The 27,333-nt window shown below is 29.6% G+C and overlaps 2 protein-coding genes across 2 annotated transcripts; both read right to left on the bottom strand.

Annotated features, from left to right (window-relative positions):
- Positions 1–10,304: 10,304 nt before the first annotated feature.
- LOC130941400 (protein ACCELERATED CELL DEATH 6-like) lies at positions 10,305–13,208 on the bottom strand. The gene is made up of 4 exons (XM_057869884.1): positions 13,004–13,208; positions 11,990–12,693; positions 11,372–11,919; positions 10,305–11,233 (listed from the first exon to the last, which is right to left on the bottom strand). The coding sequence occupies exons 1-4, from the start codon at positions 13,018–13,020 to the stop codon at positions 10,550–10,552; spliced, it is 1,953 nt and encodes a 650-aa protein (XP_057725867.1). The 5' UTR covers positions 13,021–13,208; the 3' UTR covers positions 10,305–10,549.
- Positions 13,209–23,910: 10,702 nt separating this feature from the next.
- LOC130940797 (protein ACCELERATED CELL DEATH 6-like) lies at positions 23,911–26,737 on the bottom strand. The gene is made up of 4 exons (XM_057869036.1): positions 26,577–26,737; positions 25,552–26,291; positions 24,881–25,422; positions 23,911–24,799 (listed from the first exon to the last, which is right to left on the bottom strand). Exons 1-4 carry the CDS (start codon positions 26,591–26,593, stop codon positions 24,122–24,124), a joined length of 1,977 nt encoding a protein of 658 aa, XP_057725019.1. The 5' UTR covers positions 26,594–26,737; the 3' UTR covers positions 23,911–24,121.
- Positions 26,738–27,333: the final 596 nt, after the last annotated feature.

The raw sequence follows: 27,333 nt of genomic DNA, 5'->3' as shown, positions 1-27,333 counted from the left end.
GTTGCTTTGATTAGGCAATGATTTGATTTTAGCGTGTATCCACATATTGACACCGAAACGAATGGTGAGAAAATGTGGAAGAAATTGAAGGAGTTATATGAGAGGAAGAATGTGCAAAACAAAACATTCTTAATTATGAAGCTTGTCAATATGAAGCATATTGAAGGTAAATCAATGTCGTACTTAAGCATTTTTCAAGAGTCAGTAAACCAAGTGATAAATAATAAAATCACTTTGAATAATGAGTTGCTAATCCTTATTATTATTGAGTTTTTTGTCTAATAGTTAGAAAGTTTTGGTTGTGACCTTGACTAACTCAGTTTCAAATAAAAAGTTAATGTTACCAATAATTAAAGAGAGCATGTTAAATGAAAAAGTTAGAAGAAAAGAGTGATGTTTGATTAATGTTCCCTCCCCATCAGAAGCACTTATTTTAAAATTATGGGAGAAAAATCAAAGTAAAAAACCTCACCGTTTTGACAAATTAAAAAATCAAAACAAATATGAAATAGTGTATGAGAGGACGCTACTAGGTGCTCCATAGATAAATGAAATTTTAAAATTTCATGAGTAAAAGAAAGAATAAAGTTTGCATTTAAAATTTTAAAAACTATTAAATGTGAAGAGAGGGAAAGCAAATTTTATTGGTTTTTGTTTTCTTCGACTAAATTCAGTAGTATTTTTATATTAGATCATTAAAATTTATTTTATCGTTTTTTTTTTGTCTCAAATTCATTTTGAGTTAGAATTACTTTTTTTATTTAAAATTGTAGCGAGTTAAAATTAAAAACTATAACAATAAAGAAATAATTTTATAATTTTTTTATTTAAAATTTGTTTAGATTAAAATTTTTTGTTTTATTATTTTTATTTTGGACTCTTTTATTTTGAAATTGATATTGAACTATTATAATAAAAACAAAAATAAAAGGTAAAAAAACTAATAAAATAAGAATATCTTTTTATAGTTAATTTTAAAAGATTAAAATATAATTTAAAATTAAAATTATTTAATTTGAATTAAAAATATGATTTAATTTAAAAAAAAGTAACCTATAATATTAGTTAATTTTTAATCAACAAAAATGTTCTTTTAAAATTAAAGTTGTTTGATTATTTTAAATATTAGAAATTTATATTTGAATTTAGAATGATAAAATTACTACTTTTGAAGATTAATTTTAAAAAATATATTTAAAGATTAATTAAAAATATGCGTCTTTCTCTTTTTTTTTATATTTTTTTTATTTGAATTAAAATACAAAAATTGAATTTCTATTCTTATTTGTTTTGATTTTTTATATTTTATTTGAATATGAATGTGAGTGAAGATTGTGGTAGGCTTAGAGAAGAGGAGGTTGAATCTATACCTTTTTTTTTCGATTGCTGAACTGACCCTTTAAAACGATATTTGAATTCTGATTCTGTATGAACTCAGCAGCAAAAATTTATGAGACAATTTATTTTTGTCTCATGAATATCAGAAAACAGAACAGTGCAGAGAAGAGAAAAACTAACACCAGCATATATCCTGGTTTGGTTGTCTTGTACTATGCAACCTACATCCAGTCTCCTCCATAACTATGGAGAAATTTCCACTATAGTTAACAGTATTACATACACCAATTCCACAGGATTGACACAATCCTTTCACACTCAAATTCTAACCTAACTTGACATTGGCTATACTAATACCTATAACTATTCACTCTTAGTGCTAACCCAACTAAGAAAAAGATACCTTACAGGTACAAGATACAAGACACAGACATATCTAAAGAAATCTGAAAATAACTTTAGACTTTTCTCTCAAGTGTATCACTCAACCTTTTTTCACTCATAGCTTTTACTTGAGCTCTCTCAATATGCCTTTTCACTCAAGAAATTACAGAAAGATAAACATTGAAAAGTAAATACAATCTGTAAAACATGAAGGAGATTGACTACATCAACAGCCTCTTTGCTATGTGATAAAACAAATTTGCATGTCTCTGATTCAGTTCTTCATTTTTGGCGGAATGCTTCTTTGAAAGAGAGCACTGTCCAAATAGAGGAACTTCTTCAGAAAACTTTTTCACAGAACAAAATCACAATACACTGGGTTATCTCTCCTTATCTTCTGAATGAACAATAATCTTCTTTTATCTCCTTGCATGTTGCTGGGTTCTTCTTCCTAGGTCAACTTCTTGAGCTGTGTGCTTCACCAACACACCATATCACCTTTTTCCCAGTTAATCCTCAAATTGGAAGTTTGAGTCTGACCTTCTTTCTTGACCGAAAGCCTCATGACATCATAAACAAATGTTTCCAATGGTAAAATCCTATCTCAGCCATTGAAAACCAATTTGGTCTCTAAGATACACTTGTGACCGTAGATGCACAGCAGTGTAAAACAGAGAACACTTTTTTCATTTATCCAAAAATGGTAAAGCAGAAGATTTAAGATGAAGTGAAGAAAGTAAGTTGCATGCAAATGGAAATAAATCACCTTTTAATTTCTGACTCAGTTTAATATGGATTGATGTGGGTAATTAGATCTTTGCTTTATGATTAAACTTTCTCTTTCTTTCTTCTCTGATAAAATGAGCAAGAGGAACAAAACTCTCTTTCTTTTGTTTTGTTGCTGACCGAAGCAATAAGAGAGAGTAAAGACTTCAATCTTGTATGAGAAGCTTGGTGGGATCAAATTGGGTGAGCAACTCGGGCTTGGGTTGGCTTTCTTCATTAATGCAACCCGTTTATTTTCTATTTATCACCTTTGTGCTTCTATTATTTTGTGACCCATTAGAATAGATTCAACTTGCTTTGAGTTGGGCTATTGTTGATTAGTAGCCTTTCAGCCTTGTTTTTATTTTCATCCAATTGGGCTGCTCCATTATATTTATTTTTGACCTGCAACATATCATCATAAATAATCAACAATAATTATTTAATTTGCTTAATAAAATAATATTTGTCATCGTTAATTAATTTAGTTAATTTCTTAACTTAACAGTGAGTATTTCTTTTATTGATATTTATATTTTAAAATTAATAAAAAAAATAAATAATTAACTTAAAAGTAAAAAATATCAATAATCTGTACCAATAGTAAATTAAATTAGGTTTATTCGATTTACTACTAGTACAATATATAAATGGTAAATCAAATAAAATTACACCAATATCCTAAATTTATATGCATGTCTCGTTTACAACTCTATATAAATCGAATCTAATTGATTTGATTTACGCTATTTACACTTAAATCGAATTGATTTATATAGAATTATAAACAAGACATACATATAACCTAATACAGTTTAGGTTATCGTTGGTACCAGGATATTATCCTATTAAGACTAGTGACGAATTTATAAGTTTAAACAATCAATTCAACAACAAATTATATAATGGTTGGTTGTAATGTTTAATGTCTAAAAAAGGTGGATTGAACTACTCTAAACATAATAGTTCCTTCAAGTTCATATCAAGTTTCATCTCGAACTATATGTTAACAAAAAAATGATTAAATTTATTACCAGATCTAATCTAAATTATTATATCTTTACTAATTTTATCACTGTATCATACTATCATTGTATCATACTATATCAGTGAGTCACTAAATCAATTGACAATGATAAAATTATAGGTCGATTTAATAACCAAAATACCTTCGGATAAAGCTTTAAAAGTTAGACTATAAATAAAGACATCAAACAACACTAAAATATGTTTTTTAAAGCTTGTTATTCTATTATTTCACATAAATAAAGTTTGTTATTTTATTATCTTCCATTTTTCTTTAATGATGAAAAATTAAAATTAAGCCACAATTTATGCTAGATTATAATTATCTATATGTTTTTTACTTAAATTTGATATTATTTTTAATTATTTAGAATTATTCTGCGATGATGTTCTGAAATTTTTATTGAGACACTTAAAAGATTATAATAACTGCAGTCTCCTTTTAAAATAAGATAATGCGAGAAAGTGTATTAAAAATAGACGAATACATTATTTTAATTTGAAATTAACAGTTTTAAATAGTTAATCTTTTAAAACCGATAAACATAATTAACCATATAAGTATAATAATACGATTATATTTATTTTTATCAAATTAAATTTAATTATATCTATTTATAATTTTAAATTAATTAAAAATTTTATAATTTAGAATAAAAAATTTTAAATTAATTTTATATGAATAAAATTAGATTAATTAAGTTTTTTTCTTTTTTTTAATTATTAGAAATCTAATTCTAATTCTAATTTTTCGGTATTCAAATCAATGCAAATTTATATGATCGGTCCGGATTTAGTCATAAAAACATATATACCCGATCTATTTCAAGGTGATCAAATTTAATCAGCTCAGTTCTCAATTTCTTCTAAATACAATCCAAACCAATCCGATTACATCCTAACTTCATGAATTAAATATTAAAAGCAATAACTCTAATTTCAAATTTGATGATAATATAACACTATTTTGCTCTTTGATTTGTGACTACTTACTTAAAATTATTTTTAAATTTAGTTTTAACTATAAAAATCTAAAATTAAATTCAACTAATAACCTAAAATAAACATCTCCAATAAAAAAATTTTAAAAAAAATTATGCAATACATCAGTGCATCTAAATTTGTTTTCAATATCTCCTTTTTTTAATGATTTTTTGACAAATTAATTTAAAATAATACTTTAAAAAAATATTAATTCTGTTACAAATATATATTTATATATATGTTAATTAAATGGTATATTATAATATAGTTAATTTTTAAAATCATGATGCTATAGATGAAAAAAATAGCATATAAGAGAAGTTTTATGATATAAATTATAATATTAAATAAATAATTAAAATAAATAAAATTTAAAATTATTAATTAATTAAAATTTATAAACGAATTTAATATTTTTAATAGTTTATATATCAATAGAATATGTTAAGTTCTTAATAATAAATCATAAAAAAAATATCAATAATAATCATAATTATTATTTTATTAAAAATATATTTTAAAAGTTATAATTAATGTGTTTGTAATTTTACAAGAATAATACATTAATTGTTTAATAATTTTATCAATATACATTAAAAATTTTATTAATGTAACTTTCTAAAATACTGCACTAAGTCATCAATGTATATTATAATATTAATAATATAAAGGAGTTTTAAAATTCTAAACATTACAGGAATATTGTAATATTTACCGTGAATGATAAGACTTTAGTGGAAGAAGAAGAAGCAAATGTGGAACATTGTGATTTTTGCACCAGTAGATTTTAATGCAATCTTTGTAAGTGACTGCAAATTTACCCATCTTTGTGTTAGAAGAAGCAATCAGAAGACACTAAAATTAATGGAAAAATTAAATTGTGTGCGTGACACACTTGATACATACTTTATGCAAATAACATGACACTCTAATAGGCCATCTGGATTTGGTTAGGTAAAATTTTTATATTTTGTAAGTAGTTTATTAAAATTGTCTTTTAAAATATAATTTTTTAAAAACTGTAAAATCTATATTTGGTAAAATTAAATTAAAAATAATTTTTAATAAATATAAACAATAATAATTATGTTTAGTAAACTAATTTAAAAAAATAATAATAGACATAAATATAAAAATACATTTAAATATTTTTTAATATATGAAGTTATATTAGATTTTATATTTTGGTGAAACACATTAAATTTAAAAAAGTTTATTTTTAGATGTTTACAAAAAATCAATTTGACATTTAAAAATTATAAGTATATAGTATTTTATTTATCAATATAAAAAAAAGTGTTTGTGCTTTTGAAAGGAAAAAATATACAAACTAAAAGCCAAATATAGAATCAAATATTGTTTGATCTAGAATCATAGAATGTAAGTATTACTTGGCTCTCGAAGGGAGGGAGCATGGGAATCTATTACTTCATTGCAAATTTGCAATGTCAAGAGGTGTTTGGTTTCCTAGGTTAAGCAGATTCAATTCAACCCTGTTATCCCATGTTAAAGCATAAACAATCTTGGGGTGACCGCACTTTGTAACCACATGCAAGGGGGTCTCTCCTTTCATATTCTTTTCAAGTTTGGGTCTATTCGCGTTGGAAGATTTCTTAATCAGCCATCGTATTTTAGTTAGACTACACCGACACAAAACAATTCTTAAATTAAGGGTCCATTTGAAAATTTTAAAAGTAATTTTTTTTTATTTTTGACTTATAAAAATTAATAATATTAATATTTAGTGTAATTTTTAAAATTAAATTATAACTTTTTAAAAAGTTATTTAAGAATTTATAGAGAAATTAAAAAAAATAAATTTTTTTATAATATTATTATTTTTTATCACATTTTTATAAAATAAATATTTTTAAAATTATAAATCTAAATATAAAATAATTTATTTATAAATTACTTTTAATATAGTCATTTATTATTTAAATTATTTTTTTAAAAATAACTTAATTAAGTTGTTTATCCAAATTCAACCTAAATCACTTTGGAAAGTCATGCTTTAAATTCAGCACTAGTGTTAAACCCGTGCGATGCACGACCTTATATTTTAATTTGATATGGTAAATCGAAAATAATATTTTATAATTATAAATTTCTCAAGTTTAGTATAATACTATCATCATCATTATATAATAAACGTACTTAATATGTTGTTTTATCTTTATTCAAGTAAAATGTAAATGAAACAGTTTGAAGTCTATAATATTTTTGAGCTATAAGGAAAAAGACATGAAAAAATAAGAACATATATATAGCTGTAATAATAGAATGTCAATTTTACACCAAACTTTATATTATAAGGCTAATAAAAAATTATCGACAACCACGTATTTTACTAACCTCATTAGAAAAATAATTGGCATATGATGTTATGCTCCATGTTACACATTTTATTTCAAGTCTAAAAGTATAGTTAATAAATTAGTTATATTTACGACAAATATTTATACAAAAGTATAAATCATAATATGTTACTAAAATGAAAATACTATTTTCTTATTTAAATATTATTAAAAACTTCGTTGAATACGACATTTGTTGTTGATAAGTTTGGATTGTTGTCTTCATCTAGAAGTAGAATATTCAGACTATTACGACTCTTAACTCTTGACAAAGCAACATGAAGTTGCCCATTGGTGGACACTGATTTTAGCAAGTAAAGTCCTATATGCGATAATAATTTATCACATAGTGAAATACCTTAGTTTTCAATGTTTTTCTCCTCATATATAGTATCCCGTCAGCCAATAATGTGTAAGTTGTATTCCAAATACGATTTGGTTTGTTAACACTATTAGATATCAATAGCATCACAAACAGTTTCTCAATTGATGACCAGACCTTATTAATAGTTGCAATGAATTTTCTATTATCAAGCAATAGTCTCATAAAATAGAAAATGTCTTGAAAGCTAGGATATGTAATCCCATTAACTATCCTAATAGACTCATATGTTGTGCAACGTTTTTGAATAATTAAAAAATTCTCATATAGTAGATATCACATGTATCTGATGGAATATAGTTTAATCTCCTAATAAAATATTCTCTCTTGCGTGGATATCATTTCCTTTATTCTATATTATAAACAAATTGATTTGAAAACTCAGCATACGTTAAAGTTTGACCTACTTCAAATTCTTTGTTGGCCTCCATCGATGCTAAGAACATTTTACCTTTCTCTTTCTCTTAATCCATGATTTTCTCAAGATTGTCATCGTATTTAAAGATGATATTTTGTTTTTCAGATAAATAAAAGGTAAATAATTTGTTTGCCAAAGTTCTCCACACAGCCTCCCATGTAGACAAATACCTATAATCATAAAATTATTTAATCTCATAATACATTTTTTTAAGTATGCTTTATCTTTTATATTTTTAATACTAATATATTAATAATAATATTTTAAATAAAAAAATAAAAAAATATTTATTCACCGAAAATATTTTTTTTCTCAATAAATTAAAATTCTTCAAGCACAAAAAAATATAATATAACAAAAATATTTATAATAAAATAAAATTAAAATAATAATCTAAATAAAAAATACTAAAATAAATAAATTTAAATTTATAGAATAAAATCTTGAAACAAATCTAAATAAATAAATTTACATTGAAGTCAATATTAAAATTTTTAGATTTTATTTTACTCATCTAATATGTATAAGTGTTTATATTAAAAAAAACTAATTATAACTTAAAAAATAACAACAACAAAAATGGTACCAAATTATATACATATATGTTTTATATTTTAAAATTTAAAAATTAAAAAAATTCATAAAATTTTAAACACACTTTATAAATTATTTTTTATTAAAGAAATAGTTACAATTTAAAAATTAATAATTAATTATTTATTTTATTTTATAAAAATAAAACGACGTAAAGTATTTTTTAAAAAATAACAACATCTTGACGATTGTCTCGTGCAAGCTTCTGTCTCTCTCTCATTCTCAACTCCTTTCTTTCTTTCTTAAATCCTATTTGGTGGAATGAATGGATGAAGCCCAAAGAAATATTATATATATACGATAACCATAAGCCACGTTTGATTTTTTTTTTCACATTGACCGAAAGCCAAGTAAATGATTTTCTTTTAATTTAGTAATAATATTAATTTTTTATTTTTTTAAATATCTAATTATAATGAAAATAGTTTAAAAATCTTAACGACTTTTAAACTTAAAGTATCATAAAATTTAATTTTAATTATTTTTTAAAAAATAAATTTTTTAATTAAAATTCTCAACAAATATAATAAATCATGAATAACGCATTATTCAATTTTCAAAAATTCAAGTTGTTATAATATTCAATAACATCTAAAATGGATTAAAATAACAAAAAATTGTTATAATTTTTATAATATTATTATTTTTTATCATATTTTTATAAAATAAATATTTTTAAAATTATAAATCTAAATATAAAATAATTTATTTATAAATTACTTTTAATATAGTCATTTATTATTTAAATTATTTTTTTAAAAATAACTTAATTAAGTTGTTTATCCAAATTCAACCTAAATCACTTTGGAAAGTCATGCTTTAAATTCAGCATTCGCTACTCACATAAACATGTCTTTATAGCTAAGATATTGAATTTTTGTTTTTTTTTAGTTGTTCATTCATGATAGTCATTCGCCTCTTACCAATAACAGAAAATATTTAAATGGCTTAATAAACCATATAAAACTCCCTAAGATATGGAGTAGTCACCTATATTTTTTCATAATTCTACTATGTATATATTTTGTTTGCTTATATTTTTGTGTGGATAGTTTTTGCTAGACTAGAAAATTATTGGACTAATTTGATTATATTTAGTTATCAAAAGAATTTATTCAATTAATTAATGACAACAGCATTTTTATTTAATTATTGTTAAAAGTATTTAATTTAAATTTTTTTTTCCAAATTAATTAATTATATAAGTCTTTTTGTTAATCAAATCTACAGGTCTATCTATTCTTCGATACTCATCAAGCCTCTTCCTCAAGAGTATTAGTATTAACCAAACATATATATAGAAAGGAAAATTTTAGCCATAAGATCATTAAAGATTTATCTATCTTTTATATGGGATTATTGATGATGATTCGTTAGCTCTTTACATTGGCAATCTTAATTCATATCCTATGTGGTAACACACACGAAAAAAGCAGGAGACAGCTATGGCATCTACTTATCACTTTCACCCAAACATGCATTTTGTTCTTTATTTATTTAGTTATTTGCTAAACATGCACATTTTTTTCTGTAAACTTAATCCATTGCCATCTGGTCTTTTTAACATCAGAATAACTCTTTATATAGTTAATTAGCAGCTTTGAATTTTCGTCCAACAAATGATTCTGCTTAGACAACTTTTAAATGCTTAATGTTACAAAATTAAAGTTGATGAATCGAGGCATAAATGCTCTTAAAACTTTACCGATGTAGCAAGTTACCTGGGTTTTATTGCTTTTAGTTTTATATTGCATCATGCAAAGTTGTATATTATTAGTCCTCACTAATAAAGGGGTTGTTTTTTTAAAGCTACTGTAATGCTTCCTTTTGGTAGTAGATTTAATTTGATCGTGATTAAATAACAGAATTTTTGGGTTTTTTTCCTCTGCGATTAAGCACTGTATGTTTTTAAGCTACTGTAATTTTATCGTGACTAAAATAACTGTATTTTTGGTGTTCACTTTCAATTATTGTTGGTAAGTAATTGTCCATCTTATGAGTGCTTTTATCTTCTGTTTCCATAAAGAAAAATTATTTCCATTAAACTTATCTCAAACTTTGTTGTCATGCTATTTAATATAATTGAAGATACAAAGAATTAAAGATACACAAAAAATAGTGCACACAATGTTCCTCAAACATACAAACATGTGGCAAGTGCCAACCATACTTATACACAAGTGAAATAAATGCTATACATGAAAACATTTAATGTACTAGTGAAGTTCTTTTTCAATCTTTTCTCTTCAAGAGCTTAAGTCACAAACACAAGCTTTATGCATGCAGTAGAACAATAAGAAGCTAAGATTCTTGCATCTTCTCGAAGTTGACGCGGTAAATATCATCGTTCGCTGTAGTTCCAGGGATTATAAATTGGCTAGCAATGGTAGTAAAATAAACAGGTCCTACAGGTTCCTTCTCAGCTAGAGATGCTAAGAAGATAAAGGGGTAGTAGGAGATGAAGCGAGAGAACCTGGATGCAGAGGATGATGGGAGGAAAAGGAGCATGTACAAGAAAAAGATAACTGCCACCAAAATGGCAGTTATAACAAGAAACGTTGTGGCCAACCAGGTGAGTTTGCTTATAACTGTGTAAATACCAGCCATGAACGCCAGCGAGAGAGTCACAAGAGCAGTTCCAAGAAGCGGCATTGCCACCTCCATGGAAAGAGTCAACAGCTCAATCACTCCGAACCTTCCCCAGATGAGTATGATTGTGGCACTGATTGAAGTAAACAAGGATATTGTGATGCAGAAGATGAAAAAGTGGAACATGGCCTTGTTGAGGTTATTGGCGGCGCCATCTGCCTCACCGGGCACGGCCAAACATGCTGCCACGGAAGCTGTGACTATGAGTGTTGAGATGACACTGAGTGAGTCCACTCTGTCTTTGAACCGCTCTGTTCCAAACACAGTATTGAATCCAAATTCAGACATACGTGGTGCTTTTGCGCCAGCAGATTTTAGTGCAATCCATGTAAGCGACTGCAAATTCAGAAATGTGAGTTAATTAAGAATACCAAATATTTCAATGAGAAAAGTTCAAGAGTCAGTAGAATCTAGCATTTTTAGCTGACAACATATTTTAGTCTAATTTATTGCTGGCTAACTAGCATTACTTACCCGTCGAAGGGATGGTGTTTTCCCTCTCCCACCGGCATGATACCTTTTAATTGCAGTGTCAAGAGGCGTTTCCTTACTTGAGCTAACCACGTTAAGATCAACCCGGTGGTCACTTGTTAAGGCATAGACAATGTTGGGATGACCCCAGTCGGTAGCCCCATGCAAAGGAGTCTCTCCTGACCGATTCTTTTGATTGATCATCATGTCAAGCTGAGGAGTTTGAAGGATGTAGCGCACTACATCAAGCTTTCCACTATTAGCTGCAATGTGAAGAATATTATTGAAACTATCATCCCGCATCTCGTCCAGATCTGCACAGTATAGTAACAATTCCTTAACCACTTCCACATGGCCTCGACCAGCCGCTAGATGAATTGGCAGGTACCCTGATTGGTCTTTCTCAATGCTGCAAGTCTTGCATCTACCAAGTAAAAAAACAACACCTTCAAGGTAACCTAAACCTGCTGCAAAATGTAGAGCAACCCCTCCATACGGGTCCCTTAAATGTATCCATTCTTCTTTCTTGCCCAATATGGTGCTCACCATATCTGTCACCATGCACGCACATATGTAACATTATTATTTCATATACACAAACATTATTGGCTAGCTAATTACCTCTATCCCGGTTGGAGATGGCTACTAGAAGGGGTGATAATCCCTTTGGCGTGGCATTCTCGGGGCACTTGTCCAATATTCTGTTAACAGCTTCCATGAGCCTAGCCTCAACCGCCATGCACAACACCGATTTCCCTTCCCCATTTACTTCATCCAATGCTAACTCATAACAATGATGTGAGAATGATATTGATGATGATTCCTCAAGTACATCGAAAATCATAGTTCCCGCCGTGCTGCTCATCATGGCTTCGTGTAGCATAATGTTCCCTTGCCAGTTCTTCATTTTCATGAGATCCATTAATCTTGCTTCACCCCCATTATTATTAAGACAATAAACATCCAAGAGCGTTTTAATAATGGAGAAATGCCCAGCTCTTGCAGCAACATGAAGGGGAGTGTCCTGGTTTTCGTTGGGGGACGCTATAAGATCAGGTTCTGTTCGCGCCACGTGATCTACCATCGCATCATTTCCGTAGAAAGCTGCTACATGTAGCACTGTGTTCTTCGTAGGGGTCTTGAATTCTTTCAGAATGTTGGAGGAATAATAAGATGCTTGTGTTGCAGCACCCCCGCTTGCTCGGTGATACACTTCTGAAAGCAATTCCAGCTTCTCATGTTCACCATGCTTCACAATCGTAGGGACAAATTCCACTTCGTTGTTAACATCATAACTGGCGGAACTGGAACTGGAGCCCTGCGATCTGCTTGTCAAGTCATCATAGTTCAAACTTCACTCTTTCTTTTTTCTTTTTAAATAATAATAAAACCGGAAAGAGCTGAGTATTATTATTTAAATAAAAACAAGAATATCAGTAATATCAAAGTGAATTTGTCAGATGCAACGTATTTGCTTCTGTTGTATATATATTTCTTCTCTTGTTTTTAAGATTAACTACTTAAGGAAGAAGTAAGAAATTTAAACGTTACATAACAGTATTACAACTCTACTGGCCCCTATCAAAAACTATTTCTAATTTCAGAGATAAAGCAACCCAAAGACGAAGAACTTACTGTATATGCTGGCTCATGATGCGGTCTCAGTTCAGCAAAAGCAAAAGCTCAAATCGAGAATCCTACCACGCAGTTACAGATTGCTGCCTTTGCTTCTCAACTTCAGAAAACCTTGTGTAACCAATACCCAACCATTGTTTACTATACTTTTTCTGATAGTGCTGTCCAAGCTGGGCATTCATGCTTTTTTGCATTTGATTATTACGAGAGAACATTTTTTTTTACTCACGCATTTATCACAAGTTGCAGCAATATCGAGGAGATTTTTTTTATCAATTGCAATCTTCGGGATTCGAACCCAAGATCTATAAGTGAGAAGAGAGAGATTATTATGTCATTTAAATTATAGCCCATTAGCACGAGAAAACATGTTTGATCTAGGACAAAGAATAATAAATTTTATAATTTTGACCAATATTTTGAAAACCGATCACTTGACCAATACGATTGAGGCATAAAATTATCTTAAAAAAATCGGTTTAAAAATCGGATAAATCGGTAGTTACTCGATAAACTGTTAAAATCATCCGATTTTTTTTAGGATTTCCGGTTCGAATATATAAGCTCCAACGCGCTGTTTCTCTCAGAAGGAAAATCCACGTCACCCCACCCTTTTCTTTCATCTCTCTAAGAATTAGAAACCTAACCCTAACCTAAATCCAACTACTAGCCCACCATTACTATCCCCCATGGCTGAACTCTTCTTCTCTAGTAGATGATGCTGTCGCCGAAGGCGGGAACTGTGGGTGCTATCGCATTTTTTTCATCGCCAAACCCTTCTCATCTTTCCTCTTCTACTCACCGTCGCATGAAGGAAGTGTTGACCCCGTGGCATTACCCTCGCGAAAGTTGCTCGGTTGATCGTCATTCTCTCTCTCTCTCTCTCTCTCTCTCTCTCTCTCTCTCTCTCTCTCTCTCTCTCTCTCTCTCTCTCTCTCTCTCTCTCTCTCTCTCTCCGAACTCACTTCCCTTGCTCTGTTGTCATTAGTCTGTCACTTTTCATTCCTCCGTTGTCGTCACTTTTCTTCCTCCTCCTTCGCCTCCAATAAGCACTTCTGCTTCAATTAATATTGCTTGTTTTGTATTTTTATTAATAATATTGATTTTGGGTTTTGGGTTGTTTATTTTTGTGCTTATTAAATGGAGGAAAATACTCATGAATCAAATATGGTCAAATTAAATTCTCAAAATTACTCGATTTGAAAGACTCTCATGGAAGATATGTTGTATGATCATGTGGAGGGAAAGGTACCAAATTCAATGTTGAATGGAAAAAGTTGAATTGGAAGGCAGTTGCTTTGATTAGGCAATGATTTGATTTTAGCGTGTATCCACATATTGACACCGAAACGAATGGCGAGAAAATGTGAAAGAAATTGAAGGAGTTATATGAGAGGAAGAATGTGCAAAACAAAACATTCTTGATTATGAAGCTTGTCAATATGAAGCATATTGAAGGTAAATCAATGTCGTACTTAAGCATTTTTCAAGAGACAGTGAACCAACTGATAAATAATAAAATCACTTTGAATAATGAGTTGCTAACCCTTGTTATTGTTGAACATTTTGTCTAATAGTTAGAAAGTTCTGATTGTGACGCTAACTAACTCAGTTTTAAATAAAAAGTTAATGTTAGCAATAGTTAAAGAAAGCATGTTAAATAAAGAAGTTAGAAGAAAAGAGCGATGTTTGATTAATGTTTCCTCTCCATCAGAAGCACTTATTTTAGAATTATGAGAGAAAAATCAAAGTAAAAAACCTCACCGTTTTAACAAATTAGAAAATCAAAACAAATGTGAAGTAGTGTATGAGAGGACACAACTAGGTGCTCCATAGATAAATGAAATTTTAAAACTTCATGAGTAAAAGAAAGAATAAAGTTTGCATTTAAAATTTTAAAAACTATTAAATGCGAAGAGAGGGAAAGCAAATTTTATTGGTTTTTGTTTTCTTTGACGAAATTCAGTAGTATTTTTATATTAGGTCATTAAAATTTATTTTATCATTTTTTTTTTGTCTCAAATTCATTTTGAGTTAGAATTAATTTTTTTATTTAAAATTGTAGCGAGTTAAAATTAAAAACTATAACAATAAAAAAATAATTTCATAATTTTTTTATTTAAAATTTGTTTGGATTAAAATTTTTTGTTTTATTATTTTTATTTTGGGCTCTTTTATTTTGAAATTGATATTGAACTATTATAATAAAAACAAAAATAAAAGGTAAAAAAATTAATAAAATAAAAATATCTTTTTACAGTTAATTTTAAAAGATTAAAATATAATTTAAAATTAAAATTATTTAATTTGAATTAAAAATATGATTTAATTTAAAAAAAGTAACCTATAATATTAGTTAATTTTTAAAATACAAAAATGTTCTTTTAAAATTAAAGTTGTTTGATTATTTTAAATATTAGAAATTTATATTTGAATTTAGAATGATAAAATTACTACTTTTGAGGATTAATTTTAAAATATATATTTAAAGATTAATTAAAAATATGCGTCTTTCTCTTTTTTGTTTTATTTTTTTATTTGTTTGAACTAAAATACAAAAATTGAATTTTTATTTTTATTTATTTTAATTTTTTTATATTTTATTTGAATCTGAATGTGAGTGAAGGTTGTGGTAGGTTTAGAGAATGGGGAGTTGAATCTATGTCTTTCTTTTTGATTGCTGAACTGGCCCTTTAAAGCAATATTTGAATTCTGATTCTGTATGAACTCAGCAGCGGAAATTTATGAGACAATTTATTTTTGTCTCATGAATATCAGAAAACAGAATAATGCAGAGAAGAGAAAAGCTAACACCAGCATATATCCTGGTTCGGTTGCCTTGTGCTATGCAACCTACATTCAGTCTCCTCCACAACTATTGAAGAATTTTCACTATAGTTAACAGTATTACATACACCAATTCCGCAGGATTGACACAATCCTTTCACACTCAAGTTCTAACCTAACTTGACATTGGTTATGCTAATACCTAACTATTCACTCTTAGTGCTAACCCAACTAAGAAATGGATACCTTACAGGTACAAAATACAAGACACAGACATACCTAAAGAAATCTGAAAATAACTCTAGACTTTTCTCTCAAGTATATCACTTAGCCTTTTTCCACTCATAACTTTTACTTTAGCTCTCTCAATATGCCTTTTCACTCAAGAAATTACAGAAAGATAAATATTGAAAAGTAAATACAATCTGTAAAACATGAAGGAGATTGACTACATCAACAGCCTCTTTGCTATGTGATAAACCAGATTTGCATGTCTCTGATTCAGTTCTTTATTTTTGGCGGAATGCTTCTTTGAAAGAGAGCACTGTCCAAGTAGAGAAACTTCTTCAGAAAATTTTTTCACAGAACAAAATCACAATACACTGGTTATCTCTCCTTGTCTTCTGAATGAACAATAATCTTTTTTTTATCTCCTTGCATGTTGTTGGGTTCTTCTTTCTAGGTCAACTTCTTGAGCTGTATGTATCACCAACACACCACATCACCTTTTTCCCAGTTAATCTCCAAATTGAAAGTTTGAGTCTGACCTTCTTTCTTGACTGAAAGCCTCATGACATCATAAACAAATGTTTCTAATGGTAAAACCCTATCTCAGCCATTAAAAACCAATTTGGTCCCCCAAGATACACTTATTAATTTAGAATTTAAATATGATACTATAAAAATGTTTCTTGACCGAAAGCCTCATGACATCATAATAATTTAGGATTTAAATATGATACTATAAAAATTAATTTCGAAACACATATAATTTTATTTATCAATTTATTTATAATAGAAATTACTTAAATTAAAGTATACAAATCTTTCTTATTATCTTTTTTCAATTACTAAAATTATGCAAAATATTCAATTATAATAAAATTACTTAAAAATATTAATTGATTCAAAATGAATTTATCAACGAATTTCTTTAATTATTTCTAATAAAATAATTTCTAAAATTATAAAATTTAAACTTAATAAGATAAAATTACAATTTATTCATATTTAGATTTTCAAAAATGCAGGATGTTACATATGCTACCATGAGCTCAAATAATTATTTTTAATTTAAATTACAAAATAAACATACTAATCACATTTTGTAAAATATGATTAAAACCTGAAATATCAATTATTTTTAAATTTAATTATATGACTTTTCATTATTTTTCTATCACAAATTTAATTTCAATTTATATAAAATAACTAATTAAAATAGAAATTGTGCATAATTATTAATTATCTTAAACTTAAAATATTTATAAAAATCAATCTAATAATTTCTAACAAAACTAATCTCTAAGAGCTCAATTTAATAAAACAAATCGTAATTCAATCATAATACAAATTTCTTAAATTAAATTGTATAATACTTCTATTATTGAATTTTAATTTCAAATAACCAATTATAAAATTTGCACAAGAATATTAATTAATTAAACTCCAAATATTAATAAAATTAATTATCTCCGAATCTATTTAATTATTTCTAATAAAATAATTTCTAAGATTATAAAGTTTAAACTTAATAAGTTAAAATCATAATTTATTTATATTTAGATTTTCAAAAATGCAGGATGTCACAAAATAAATTTATTTTGAAAAAAATATATACACAATTTTTTTTACTCTTAAAGCTTTTAACATTTTGAAAAAAAATTGTTATAAAATATATTTATATTTTGTGACATAATTAACTTGTTACAAATAATATTAAATTTTGTGACAAATTAATTTTTTGTTACAAAACAATTGGAGTTTTTGAAACAAAAAGTTGTTTTATTATAAAATATTTTGAATTTTTGCAACTTGTTTTTTTGTTACAAAATACAAAACACCATTTCGTTATAAAAACTAACATAATTTGTAACAAAATAAAACAGGTTGTTATAAAATATTATCATGTTTTGCAACAACTTGTAATGTTGTTATAAAACATTATTCTTTTGTAACAATCATATATTATTATTACAAAATACTATTTTTTTGTAATAATTTTAAATTTGATACAAATTTTTTGTTACAAATGTTCCTTTTTCTTGTAGTAATCCTTGTGGGATCGACCCTAACTCACCTGAGGTATTATTTGGTACGACCCGGTACAATTGCCGGTTAGTTTGTGGTTGTAATTTTCGCACCACAAAGCGTTATAACTCGCTTTCGATGGAACCACCACAAACACAGTGTTCCGCTCAGACGACCCAACCTTCACAGTAAGGGTAACCAACCCTTTTGCTGGCGTCGAAACCCCACTAAAGTCTGTTACGGCGATATTCGTGGGAACCAAATCATCAGGATGTTTTTCTACTTTCATTAACATCCTCTCAGGCAGAAGACTGATTGCTGCTCCGCCATCGATCAAGACTTTGTTTACCTTTATCCCACTCAAAGTGGTAGTTATATGAAGTGGGCGGAGATGAGACATTTGATTCTCAGTAGGCCGAAGGAAGTACCCCGGCTCATCCTCAATTCGAATGAAGGAAAAGGCTTCTTCATCCTCCATATCATAATCTTCCTCTGAACCACCCTCATACTCACCCAGATACTCTGTTGGAATGATCGAAATCGTTCCGATCATGTCATCATCCCCTTCGTCAAAATATTCTTCATCAACATCAACTTCTTTGTTTTTATCAATTCCTGAATATTGTGCTACTGCCTTGCCTTTTTTCATCTTTGCAGGCGATGAAATTCCTTTTGGATAAGTCTCTCCATCAGAAGGAAAGATGACCAAAAAATTTACAGAAGGCGTTGCCCCCTTGCTTACTTCTTTGCTTATTTCTGACTGAGGTTTCTTATTCTAATTGAAATTTCTCCTTTCACCTCTGCCTCTAGGATATCCTCTCGCTCAACCACGATAATATGGGTATTGGTTTCAAGGAGGCCCTCGATGTTCCCATTGCGGATTGCGTTGATACAAGTAATCACGTTTCTGGAACTCCTGACAGTTCTGAATCCACTGGACACCTATAGCCTGAGATCGGCTTAAAGGTGCAGCCACGCTTGGCTGAGGGATCTTCGAACTTTGACCCTCTATGCGCCGAATCGGCTATCTCTGGCGCGCCTGCTCCTCTCTATGAGCCAATTCTTTTTTCATCCTCTCTTTCTCGAAGATTGTTGCTGCTTCAGTATCAAAGACAGCATTACACCGTAGACACTGAGATACGTCCCGGTCTTTGGTCTTTTGCTGAACTAGGAAATCCGGCAAACCATCTCCTGCTCTGAGATACACGGATCTCACTTGTGACTCAAAATCATCCAAAGCCATATCGAAGTCATAGGACATGCCAACCATGTTCACTCCAAAACATGGCTCAACAAAGCTGGCATCATCATCAAAGGGATCAACATCAACCTTCATTTCTTTCCTGCCATCGTCGAATTTCAACCGTCCTTCCATTATTGCCTCCTGAATTAAGTCCCTGAAACGGACACAACTGTTACTCGAATGACTTGTTGCTTGGTGAAACTTACAATAAGGCTTTCCTTTTAAATCTTTCACCGAAAGTAAAGTCCTATCCTCAGGCAGAATTAATTGTTTATCTTTAAGCAACACATCAAAAATCTGATCAAATTTCAAAATATCAAAACTATACTTCTTTTCACTTTTTAGTTTTGAATCATTCGACTTTTCATTACTAGGAAGTTTTTTTAGTAAAGAACAAACATACGGAGGGTCGGCCAAATCGAGTTCCTCTGAGGACTCCATGGTCACATAAGCAACCTTTTCTTTTCGAATAAAAGGTTTACTTTTTGATCTTTGCTCACTCCTATACTTCTCTTTCTCCTTTTTCATAAGTTCAGTCTGACGAACCTTTTCAGCCAAATGGGCTAAATAAGGAATATGCACATTAAGCAACTTTCTGCGCATATAAAACCCTAGCCCTATAGTTGCTATTTTCACTATCTCACTCTCAAGTAATGATACATAGCATCTACTTCTAGCGTTCTTGAAACATATTAGATAATCATCAATGGTTTCACTATCTTCACGTTTCAAAGCCAATAAATCAGTAACCGCCACATTCATTTTTCCTCGATAGAACTGAGCGTGAAAAGCAGTTTCCAACTGATTCCATGTTGTTATCGAATTTGGTCTGAGATTTGAAAACCAAGTAAATGCATTCTTCATTAACGAAGAAGGGAAAAACTTCATTTTTAAATTTTTATCATTTGCTAGGTTCCCAATCTCAACCAAATATTGAGCAACATGTTCAGTGGTCAATTCACCAACTTTCCCAACAAATTTTATGACTATCTTTGGAGATTTTACCCCTCTTGGCACTTCAGCCATTTGAACAATTTGAAAAAAAGCAGACACAAAATGTGATCGGTTCATAAAACTAACATTCAGACCAACTCGATTAAGTACTTCTTCTACAATTCTAGTGACTTGATAACGTTCTCCGCCATGATTAACACGTAATCTGGTTAAAACGTGATCGGCATTTTGACCTCGGGGAACTACATAAGGATTTTCTCGATTTAAAATGTTTTTTTCATTTTGAAATATATTTTCATCTCCTTCATTATTTCCCCTGGCATTATGCCCTTTAGGGGTGTTCAAATCCAAACTGATCCAAATTAAACCGCTCATTCATCTAATCCAAATCGAAAACCGATTAAAACCGCACTAATTCGAATTTGATTGGATCTTATTTTTTGCAAACTGCTGGATCGGATCGGATTTCGGATTTACTTTTCACAACCGATTCAATCCAATCTAAACTGCACAATGTGTTATAATATTATTATTTTATTATTATGTTTACAATTATACTTATAACATATTCAATTTATTATACATTTTTATATTTTTCATGTATTATTATTATTTATAGATGTTTTATGTTCAAAATATGATTTATTTATTTATTTTAACTAATCTATAATTTTATTTCTATTGTTATGTTATCGTTGGTTTTTTAAAATATTGTTAAGACTTGTTGTGTCATTGTTGATTATTTGAAATTTGATGTTGAGACTTGTTATATATATTTAATTTTTTTAATTTACAAAACTGCAAATCCAATCCAATCCAAACCGTTCGAAATTGGATCGGATCGGATCTGATTTTTTTAAAAAAATCATCCAATTCAAACCGCACCGCAAGTAAACATAATGTTCGGATCGGATGAGTTTTTTACTCAAAACAGATTCAAACCGCACCGCGAACACCCGTAATGCCCTTCACCTTCGTCATAATCAACAATTCAAGCAATTCGTTTGACTTGTCTAGCAAGACGTTCAAATTTCAATTCATGATCAGCCATCATGGTATTCATAATTGTGGTAATTTGCTGAGTCAATAAATTGACTAAATCATGATGATTTTTCTCTACTTGTTACCGATACACTGCCATTGAATTGACAGCATTTGAAGTAGAGCCCACATTATAATCACGAGAGTACTCGAAATGTTGTTGTAGGTTTTGAATGTTATTCACTCTGTTTATATTCCCATGGAAAAATGGAACAAAACCACCTACTGGTGGGGTATAACTAGGAGGAAGACCATAAGGAGGCCAACCAGCGGTTAATGGAGGCTGATACGGTGGCAAAGTGCCACGTGGACGAATATTGCGTCCACTATTTCCAGTCTGAACGGTAGTAACTGCTATACTTTCAGTTCCAATTGTACCTTCGGAACGTGAAGTCACGTCCGCTAGTTGCATGGACACTGGTATATTATCATTGATGGATGAATCACTATTCTCATTTGATATCTCATCAGCCATGTGAATGATCTTTCCATTTCATAATCGCATACACCAATTGACACTGGAAAATGTCTTTTTGACACACTTCAATTTTTAAAAACTGTCTCACCGGACGTGTCAATTTGTTTTGTCGATTTTTAGCAAATCGATGGTGGTTTGATATCTAGTAATCTGGGAGCGAAACCTACTCCTCTTTACAGGTACTAGTTTTCTAAAAGTGCATCAAAGTGTTCTTCGATTAGACGGGTGTTGAGAATAAAGACAACTTAAAAGTTATAAACCAATAAAAGGGCAAATAAACAAAGTTTTCTAAAGGGAAAATGTACTGAAAATGGAAAGAAATGCTTTAAAATTAAAAGAAAGCAATAGAATGCCTTCGACTGAGTCAAATGACTTTAACATGAAAATTTAAAATGCAGAAAGATAAATTGGACAAAGAAGATAAATGAAACTTGGAAGATAAATTTACTTGAAAAGATAAAGTTTACAAGAAAATAAATTGAAAGAGTAAAATATGGAAGGAACCCTACAGAAAAGTAACTCAATCGCAGACTCAGAAATTCTCTGGGATGTGAGTTTGCTTGAGCATTTTTCTAAGTAAAAGTGTCAACCCTTATTCCTTAAGACTTCCTAGTATTTATAATCTACTATAGGTAACTGATAATTAATTACAATTAATTACAAAATTACAGCCTTAAATGCATCTCCTTTGGTAATTGTTCCCGCCACTTGGCTATAAACATTTCTCATGATTTTCTCCTGTGATGGGAGCCTTTAACTTCTCCACTACCATAACCACTCGAATCTCTTATTCGAATAACTTATTCGATTATCTGACGCGAGTCTCATATTCGATTTGACTTACTCGATTTATTGAAGTGCCATAAAATCGAATTCGTATAAAAAACTTCCATCTAATATTTGTGCGTATGTCTTTTCAAAAAACTGCTTATATCTTCGACCACTTCACCACTTCAAACCATTTGTCTTTATTGAAAATATTTTTTCAATCAACAATATCAAAATAAATTTGTTAAGTGGAAAGAGATGCAAAGTATTTGGTTACTCGTTACTACTTAAGAAAGAAGAGTAAGACAATTAAAAGTTACATAACAGCATTCCAATTCTACTAGCCCCTATCAAAAACTATTTTCAATTCTTCATATGAATATATAAGATCCAACAGTGCTGCCAAAGTCACATTATTATTGTGGTAGCTGTTGGAGTAAACAGTGAAGATCGTATTAATAATGGAGATGTGGCCAGCTGTTGCAGCAACCAATTTCTTCATCCATCATCTTTGTCCAATAATCATAAATCAATGTTATTATTTATTCGGTGCCATACAGAGAGAAACAAGTTACACGAGTCTATAGCTAGTGTATAAGAAAAATTTTATAGTGGCATTAATTTTAATGGTTAAAAATGTCATAAATTTGACTTACAAATAAAATTTTAACATATGACATAATAAATTTATGACTAAAATAATTTTTTCTCTCTTATAATTTTTTATTATTACTTTTATATCAAAATAATTTCTTATATTATTTTATAATTATAAAAGATAATTTCAAAAAAATAAAACCAAAATAATTTTCTAATTATATTTATAATTATTATTTTATTATTGGTTTTATTTTTAAAAAGTAATTTTTATAATTATTTTTACTAAAATACGTTTTTATAATTATTTTTATTTTTTAATATTATTATTTTTAATAATTTCTAAAAATAATACCAAAATTATTTTTTTAATTAATTTTGTTTTAAAAAAATTTATAATTATTTTATTATTATTTTTGCCAAAATAATTTTTTTTATTTTTTTTGTAATTTTAAAAAACTAACACCAAAATATATTCTCTCTTATAATTTTTTATGATTATTTTTAAAATAACACCAAGAGAGAATATTATTTTGATGTTAGTTTTTTAAAATTATAAAAAAATTATTTTGATAAAAATAATAATAAAAATAATTATAAAAAATTATTTTTTTAAAATAAAAATAATTAAAAAATAATTTTAGTGTTAGTTTTAGAAATTATTAAAAAAAATAATAATACAAAATAATTAAAAAATAAAAATAATTATAAAAACTTATTTTAGTAAAATAAGGATAAGAAATTATTTTTTAAAAATAAAATAATAAAATAATAATTATAAATATAATTAAAAATTTAATTTAGTGTTATTTTTTTAAAATCATTCTTTATAATTATAAAAATAATTATAAAAAATTATTTTAATATAAATAATCATAAAAATTATAAAAAAATAGAATTATTTGATCATAAATTTATCATACTATGTGTTAATATTTTATTTGTAGGTTAAACTTATGTCATTTTTACCTACCAAAATTAATGCTACTATAAAACTTCTCTAATAGATGGTTGGTTTAAGAGGTCTTGGCATGCCAGCTAAGGTAGACAAAAAACGGGGTACGCGTTGCTTCTCAGCTAGTGATGCTAGAAAAATAAAGGGGTAGTAGGAAATGTAGCGTGAGATCTTCCATGTAGATGATGAAGGAAGAAACAGGAGGATATACAAGACAAAAATAATGCCCACGAAAGTGGAAGTTACAATCACAAAGGTTGTGGCCAGCCATGTGAGTTTGCTTACAACTGTGTAGATACCAGCCATGAATGCCAGAGATAGCGTTATGAGAGCGGTTCCAAGAAGCGGCATTGCCACCTCCATAGAAAGATTCAACAGCTCAAACATTCCGAACCTTCCCCAAATGAGTATAATTGTGGCACCGATGGAGCTAAAGAGAGACACTGTGATGGAGAAGATGAACAAGTGGAACATGGCCTTGTGCAGGTTTTTGGCCGTGCCATCTGCCTCGCCCGGCACGGCCAAACATGCTGCCACCGAAGCTGTTAGTACGAGGGTTGAGATCACACTCAATGACTCTACTCTGTCTCTGAATTGCTCTGTTTCAGAGACGCTATACGATCCAACTGATTCAGCTGAGAATCGTGCTTTTCCACCTGCAGATTCTAATGCTGAGAATGGTGCTTTTGCACCAGCAGATTGTAATGCTATCCGTGTAAGTGACTGCAAATAAACGTACAAAATGTGAGTCAAGAAAGGAAAAGAGAATGTGATTGTGAACTATGCAAACAATCTTGTGCTTGCCTGTTTTAGGGATGGAATTTGTCCCTCATTGAAATACTTTGTAAATGCAATGTCAAGAGGTGTTTTCTTCCTTGAGTTGAGCTCATTAATTTTAACCCTGTCATCCCATGTTAAAGCATAGACAATGCTAGCACGGGACTCCCTTGTCGCCACGTGCAAAGGTGTGTCTCCATGCTTATTCTGCTGATGTATCATCTTCTCAAGTTGTGGTGTTTGAAGGATGTATCGCACCACATCAAGCTTTCCACTTTCAGCTGCAATGTGAAGAATATTGTTGAGATCCCTGTCAAGCATCTCGTCAAGCTCTGGACAGTGTTGTAAGAGTTCCTTAACCACTTGCACATGGCCTTGACGAGCCGCTAGATGAAGTGGCAGGTAGCCGTTGTTGTCTCTGTCAATTTTACAAGTCTTGCATTTCTCATTTAGAAGAATGACACCTTCATGGTAACCTATTTCTGCCGCAAAATGAAGAGCAAGCGCTCCATACGGATCCCTTAAATGTATCCATTCGTCCTTCCTTTCCACTATGGTTTCCAGCATCTCTGCCGCACATACATCCATATATACACATTATAGACTGTTGATATACTCTTTGGTACACCACTAATTGTACACCTTCTTTCATGATATAAAAATAGACGAACATGATTAAAATTTAGCAGCAAAATTACCTTTATTCTTGTTCAGCATGGCTACTAGAAGGGGTGATGTTCCCTTTGGCGTGGCACTCTCGGGGCATTTGTCCAAGATTCTGTTAACAGCTTCCATGAGACCAGCTTCAACGGCCACGTACAACACCGATTTACGTTCCTTGTTTACCTCATCCAACGCTAATTCATAACAAGACTGTGACAATGATATTGATTCCCCTTCTCCAGTAGTGGTGTATGCTTCAAGTACATCGAAAATCATACTCCCTTGGCTGCCGCTACCACTCATCATGGCCTCGTGCAACATAATGTTCCCTTTCTTGTTCTTCATCTTCATTAGTTCCAATAGATTTGCCACATTGTTGTTGGACCCGATCCAATAAGCATCCAAGAGCCTTTTAATAGTGGAGAAATGGCCAGCTCTTGCAGCAACATGCAGGGGAGTGTCATCGTTTTCGTTGAGGGAGAATATTAGATCAAGCTCTTGTTGCACAGCGAGATCCGCCATCTCATCATTGCCATACAAAGCGGCTATGTGTAGCGCCGTGTTCCCGGTAGTAGGGCTCTTGAATTCTTTCAAGATGGTAGAGGAAGAATAGGCTGCTGCCTCCCCTCTTGCTTGATGATACACTTCTTCAAGCAATTCCAGCCTCTCATGTTCACAATGCTTCGCGATCAAAAGGACACTTTCGTCACCACTGGCTACAGAGGAGTACCCTGAGAGTCTCTCGGAATACTCCGAATCGAATGACTGCTCCGATCTATTTGTCAAATAATCATGATTCAAAGAGCTGAGTATTGTTATTTAAATCAAAACAAGAATATCGGTAATATCAAAGTTTAAGGAGAACGAGATGCTAATAAAGTATTTGCTTTGTATTTCTCCTTCTGAGGTATAAATATGTTTGGTTACTCGTTCAGTTTAACTACTTAAAGGAAGAACAATAAGAAATTTAAAAGTTACATAACAGCATTCCAATTCTACTATCCCCTATCAAAAACTATTTCCAAATTGAGATAAAGCAACCAACAGACGAATAACTTACGCTGTATCCTGGTTCATGATGTGGTTTCAGTTTAGAAAAAGCTCAAATCGAGAATCCTGGCACGCAGTTACAAACTGCTGCCTTTGGTTCACAGCTTCAGAAGACCTCGTGCTTCACTACTGCTTCTATTCTCTCGTTTAAAGCGAAGTGTTAGGTAAACAATGATTATTTTAAACAACATAAATAACCACCAATCAAATACAAATACACTACATTCTAATTTAATAATATTCATTAAATTTAAAATTAATTTATTCTTTTAATTCTATTAATTCACATTATTCAAAAATATTGTTGGTTACCGATATTTTTCTCTCTTTTAAAATATCTAGATGTGAGACTTGCACGTGATATAATTACTTACTGTTTGAAAACTTGTAAGGAGTATGATAGGTGTATATTTAAAGGGGAGTTCTATGGTGGGCGAGAAATATAATTTTGACTGGCCCAAGGAGGACGACAACTCGCCGTATTGTTGAAATTGCTTTGACTAACAATAATCATCAATGATTTGATCAGGTGGGTGAATCCGTGTATGTGGTAAGTTTCAAAAATTCACGGAAGCGTACATCTCAAATTACATTTCTAAAAAAATCCACCGTGTATATGAATTTTATATGTAATTGAACAAAAATAAACATCAAACAAACTCTGTTCTTTGTTTTTTTTTTTAAATTAATCTAATATATGATATATCTAATTCTTCTTAGCAAAATATTTTTTCAAATTATTAAAGTTATCTTTTTTCAGAAATATT

Source organism: Arachis stenosperma, chromosome 7 (genome assembly GCF_014773155.1).
Source record: "Arachis stenosperma cultivar V10309 chromosome 7, arast.V10309.gnm1.PFL2, whole genome shotgun sequence".
Lineage (NCBI taxonomy): Eukaryota > Viridiplantae > Streptophyta > Magnoliopsida > Fabales > Fabaceae > Arachis > Arachis stenosperma.
Note: the sequence above shows the minus strand (reverse complement) of the source record. Positions and strands in the feature narration are given on the sequence as shown.

Bases quoted from the DNA above. Each gene is read 5' to 3' on its own strand.
- LOC130941400 (XM_057869884.1), bottom strand. The intron at 11,920-11,989 runs GTAATTAGCTAG...GCATGGTGACAG, and splicing joins CATCTCCAACCGGGATAGAG to ATATGGTGAGCACCATATTG. The intron at 11,234-11,371 runs GTAAGTAATGCT...CTGAATTTGCAG, and splicing joins AAACACCATCCCTTCGACGG to TCGCTTACATGGATTGCACT.
- LOC130940797 (XM_057869036.1), bottom strand. The intron at 25,423-25,551 runs GTAATTTTGCTG...TATGTGCGGCAG, and splicing joins CATGCTGAACAAGAATAAAG to AGATGCTGGAAACCATAGTG. The intron at 24,800-24,880 runs GCAAGCACAAGA...GTTTATTTGCAG, and splicing joins AAATTCCATCCCTAAAACAG to TCACTTACACGGATAGCATT.